We start from the raw sequence: 5,095 nt of genomic DNA, 5'->3' as shown, positions 1-5,095 counted from the left end.
TTGACATTCTAGAATTTCATCCAACCCTGGTCTTTCAGGTTCCTGTCCCAGCCATCTCCCTGCCTGCTCCCTTGTCCCTACACAGACTTCCTGTGAGGCTTCCTGTCACAGGAAGACACCCCGGGGTAACCCTTGGCTACTTCTAGATCTGCCAAACATCTCTGTGGCCATTCCTGAGCCTTTTCCTCCTCGTCCCAGCATGGAGCGAAGGTGGGCTCTGTGGGGAACTGGAGAAAATCGCGGGACACAGAGGCGGACTGCGGGTCCTAATGTCAGCTCGTCCCTCATTCTTCATGTGTTCTTCATAAGTTAGACCCCTCTCTGAGGCTGAGCTCTTTCATCATAAAAATAGGATCACCAGACTAAAAAAAAAACCTCAGAGATTCCTTCCAAGCTGACAGTTCTGTAGTTTTAGAAGTAATCTTTGTCTCTTGAGACACTGTCCGTTGGCCCAGGTCCCCACTCTGTCAGGTACTTTATTTTCCTATGTACGAGACCAAAGAAAGACTCGGCCCAGAGCTTTTCATCAGCAAGAACTGCGCAGAGACGAACCTGGGGAACAGATGCGGGCAGAAACAGGGAGGGGGCGAGAGCGTTTGCTGGGTCTTTGAGGGACTGAGGTGGAGGAAGGAATAGGGAGAAGTTGACGCCAAAGGAAGCACATATTCTCGTTTGAGGGAACAGACAATGAGAAGAAGACACATGGGGGACATTTTTCTCAGCTTAACACCAGTCCGTATTGAATGACGATTTGGATCCTGGGTGTTAGGGTCAGACAGACCAAGGGGTGAATCCGGCTTCCCCGCTCTGTAGCTACGTGACTCGCAGGAAGTCACTTCACGTCCTTGAGCTTCCTCACCTGTATCACAGTGCTGAGAATCTCAACTTCGTAGAGTTACAAATGAACGTTACACGTGATAGCCGCCAGAATGGGGCCGGCCCGCTCTAAGCGACAGATAAATGATAGAGATCGATCGTATTATCGTCGCATTTTTATATGTCGACAGCATTATGATAAACCTCAGTCTGTCACTGTTGTTCAGATCCTGGCAGAAAGCTTGGTTCTAAGAGAGAAGAGGCTGGAGAGAATGGGGCCGGTGGCAGAGAGACAGTAGTGGGTTGTGTCATCGTTAATTCTCGCTCGCCGAGGTTCCACCGAACATCTGGCACAATTTCCTATGAAGCCCACATGGGTGTGATGTTCGTCACACCAGCGGCATCCTTCTTCTGAGAACCTTAAGTATTTTGTGTCTCTGTTTTCATCCTCAGCTCTTCGCAGAGCTCAGAAGAAGGGCTGCTCCAAGAGGGACTTGTCCCCTGCTTGGAAAACTCAGACACGGAATCAAACACCAAATCAGTGGGAGAATCCACAGCAGGAGCGGGCCTCTCTTCATGCCCAGACGTGCCTCCCACGTCCCACTCCCTCTATTTATTATCCGCAAATTAGAAATTATTCTTGCCCTCGACCCCCCAGATTTCAAAGGATTTGTACAAACAGTTCCCTTCCAAGTACGGAGGCCCCACTTTTGCAGAACATAAAACCGAGGTGCAGGTGGGATCATTGAAAACCCCAGATGCACGGAGCCCAGTGGAGACCAAGGCCTGCAGCAGAGGCCGAATGCAAATTTCAGTGAGATCAGGCATTGTAGAGAATGTAATGCCTCTTTTTAAAACCCGGCTCTGGTCAATTTGATTAGCTAGTGTCATAAAGTATGAGAAACGGAGGGCATTTTACCCTGATGAATATCTTAATCCTCCAAAGAGAAAGAGGAAGCAAATCCAGGCAATACCAATTCACAGAATTACTCAGAGGAAACTCGGAAAGTCCTTTGAGAAAGCCATTGACACAAAATAGGTGTACCCGTTTTCTTTTGTTTAGAAGCATAGAAATGCATGAAATCTATTTTCTGGTAATTGTCCGAATAAAGTGGGCATTCAGGCTGAGAGAGAGACTGCTGATTATGTACCTCTTGCTGGGGAGGGAAAAACTCGAAATAGGCTTGTGCTGTTTCTTAACCATAGATTTTCTGTAGCAGGCACTTGTAATGCCTTTGGGGAAAAGAAGAACTACCTTTATAGATTTCTCTTCAAACATTTTGGCAGAGGCCTCTCTGCCAGAAGCCCCCGTTTATTGTTTTGTTTTGTTTTGTTTTGTTTTGTTTTGTTTTGTTTTGTTTTTTTCTCTGTTCTCCCACTCTCCTTAGCTGGCGCCTCTTGGGTAGTCTCGCAAAATGGCTGTGGCCCGGGACATTAAGGACTCAGAAAAATGAAGATGGCATCACCTCAGGCACATTTTTGTCCCCAACATTCAAGTGTGTGTGTGTTTTTTTGTTTGTTTAATTCCTTTTGCCAAACACTCAGTCTTTTCTTCCCACTGTCTCCAAGGCCCTGTCTACCCATGTCTGTTCCAAGTCTAAGAATCAAAGCAGACGGGACATCTGGAGCCTCAATTCCTTCATCAGGAAAATGGGGAGAAGGGCAGCTGGTGCACAGGGTAGTCGGGAGAATTCTGGGAGGTGTCTGGTCCATAGAAATGAGTCAAGTAATTGTAGTTCTTATTATTCTTGTTTTTACGGCTTGTTTTAATGCTCCTTGTAACTCATAGCCTCTGTTTGGCTAAATCATCTGCGGTGGTCACTCCTCCAGGAGGTCAGTTTACCTTTGCTAAGGGAGAAGAGGACTAGGAATGTTGAGCTAGAAGGGGATCTTTAGATCATTTAATACAATCTTCCCCACCCCGATTGAAAAGAAGAGTCTGCAAAGAGAAGGCTTATGGTGGCGTGTGGCTCCCTAATATCACTTATTCGGTTAGAAGCAGACAAAGACCAGAACCAGCAAGGTAAGTGTTTTCATTCCCATGTTATGGATAAAGGAGCTGAGGTTTGGTGACTTGCCTCCATGACACAGTGATTAAGATTCAGGCCGGTTGACTAAGTGTCCATGGCGGTAGATTCCCCGCCCCCCACCCCAGGAGGCCAGGCGAATGATGCTAGGGTGCGGCTCACCTTCCCTGTCTCTTCCAGGCTCCAGATGCTGGAGGCCATCTGCAAGCACTGGGAGGGGCCCGTCAGCCTGGCCCTCTACCTGTCGGACGCCGAGGCCCAGCAGTTCCTCCGCTACGCCCAGGGCTCCGAGGTGCTCATGAGCCGCCACAACGTGGCCTACCACGTCGTGTACAAGGAAGGCCAGTTCTACCCCGTGAACCTGCTGCGTAACGTGGCCATGAAGCACGTCGGCACGCCCTACATGTTCCTGTCCGACATCGACTTCCTGCCCATGTACGGGCTCTATGAGTACCTCAGGTGAGGGCCCGCGGGACACAGGCACGTGCCTGCCAGGACCACACCGCCCCCCGCCCCGGGGGGCCATCGTCGAGTCCAACACTTTCCTCTTCTAGATGGGGCGGCTGACACCCAGAAAGGGGCCAGGACCTGCCCACGTCCACCCAGGGGTAGAACTCCCCACTGTTGGGTTTGGGGGCGCCGGGAGGCAATCCAGCATCTTCATTTTTCTCGCGAACAGGTTTTGAACCCCAGTTTGCCTCATGAAATGTTAGTGGCAGAGCTTGGTCTAGGGAGCATCGCTCTCGTCATCCAGTTTTGGATCAGATGGTCTTCATCTAACCATTCTAGAAAGATCCCTGCCTATTCTATGAAACAGATCAAAGAGAGAGTGATGGCTTGCTGGGCGCCAGGCACTGTTCTGAGTGATTGACAAGTAGGATTTCATCCCCGCCCCCTCCAGTCCCTGCCACAGGTACTGTTATCACCTTCGTTTCCCCACTGGAGACCGCAGGACTGAGACCATAAGCCGTCAGCCCGAGGTCACACACCAGGTAGAGGGGGCACAGCATGGCCAGTCCCTAAGCCAGGGCGGGTCCCGCAGGACTTCTCATAAGATGCGCCCCAGGCCCTGGGCTCACCCACTCACAGCCGCCTCTCTGACTCTCCAGTGACCCTTCCCAACTCTCGCCACACAGAGGGACAGGTGTCCCAGGGCTGGAGAAAGCACCTGCCTTGTGAAAGACTTGGATGGCTATATGGGGACTGACGTGCATTATGGCGTGACTGTCTGAACTGAGGAGGACTGTAGGGTTCATATAGCCCTAAAGTCCCCACGTGAGAGAACCAAAGTCACAGGGGTAAATGGTCAGACGTTCAAGTTCTTTATTACTGTCATTTGTCAGCATGAATTATCTCTGCTACCGAGTAAGTGCTTACCTGCATCCAGGTACCATGGGAGGTATTAATTATCCTGCCGGATCCACACACCAAATCCAAAAGGCAGGCATGGTGACGCCCCTTTTACTGCTCCATCTCTCATGCTTAAAATAACTTCCAAAAGAGTTGAAACCTTTTGTGCCGAAGCCAGAGCACAGGCATGATGTGGACGCTCCCCACACCCCCGCGCTGCTCTCTCTAGGGAAGGCAGCTGAGTTCTCTGTCCACTGTCTGAACTGGGCTTCCAGGGTTCTCATGGGGGTTCATAGCATCAGCCCATCCCCTATGAACAGGGGGAGCCCCTTCCAGCCTTTCTCTGTTAGGAACCACAGCGTGAGGGACCCCAGGGCACATAACCCTCTCAGGGAGCATGGCAGGCATGGTCCCAAAGAGCACAGGCTGTGGCACAGAGCCCTGTAAGCCCCAGTTCCTGACCCCCCATCCCTTTCACACCCCTCCATCCGCCACCCCAGCACTAGGAAGGGTCCTGTCCTGTTCCTGCTCCATCTGGGCCTCGAATCCCAGTGTGGGGTGAGGGCGCCCCCGTGTGGCCAGCCAGGGCTTTCAGCCCGATCCCTGTTGCTTCTGAAGCCTCTCAGTTTGCAGGATGACAGGCTCCGGATGTCAGGCAGGGCTCCCAAAGGAACAGGTGGCGGGCCGGGGCCACCTTGACCAAGAAGAGAGAGGGCCATCGTCCATCCTTCTGGGGCCCTTCCACGGGAAGAGCGACCTGACCCCATCTTAGGAGTCTGAGTTCTCTACTCTCCCCATCCAAGCACCATTTTATTATTTTACCTTGTGGCATCATATTGTGAAAAAGATCACACACGAGCAGACTGTGTTTTTACATTGTCTTCCCGTGTTGTATTGACCAA

The 5,095-nt window shown here is 51.3% G+C and overlaps 1 protein-coding gene across 1 annotated transcript in view; it reads left to right on the top strand.

The window, feature by feature from the left end:
• The window catches only part of LARGE1 (LARGE xylosyl- and glucuronyltransferase 1), a 387,690-nt gene that overhangs the window by 358,491 nt on the left and 24,104 nt on the right, over positions 1-5,095 (top strand). The window contains exon 11 of the mRNA XM_023527353.1: positions 3,024-3,302. Coding sequence (XP_023383121.1) covers positions 3,024-3,302 — 279 coding nt within the window. The remainder of the gene's footprint in view (positions 1-3,023; positions 3,303-5,095) is intronic.

Source organism: Pteropus vampyrus, unplaced genomic scaffold (assembly GCF_000151845.1).
Source record: "Pteropus vampyrus isolate Shadow unplaced genomic scaffold, Pvam_2.0 Scaffold16, whole genome shotgun sequence".
Classification (NCBI taxonomy): Eukaryota; Metazoa; Chordata; class Mammalia; order Chiroptera; family Pteropodidae; genus Pteropus; species Pteropus vampyrus.
Note: the sequence above shows the minus strand (reverse complement) of the source record. Positions and strands in the feature narration are given on the sequence as shown.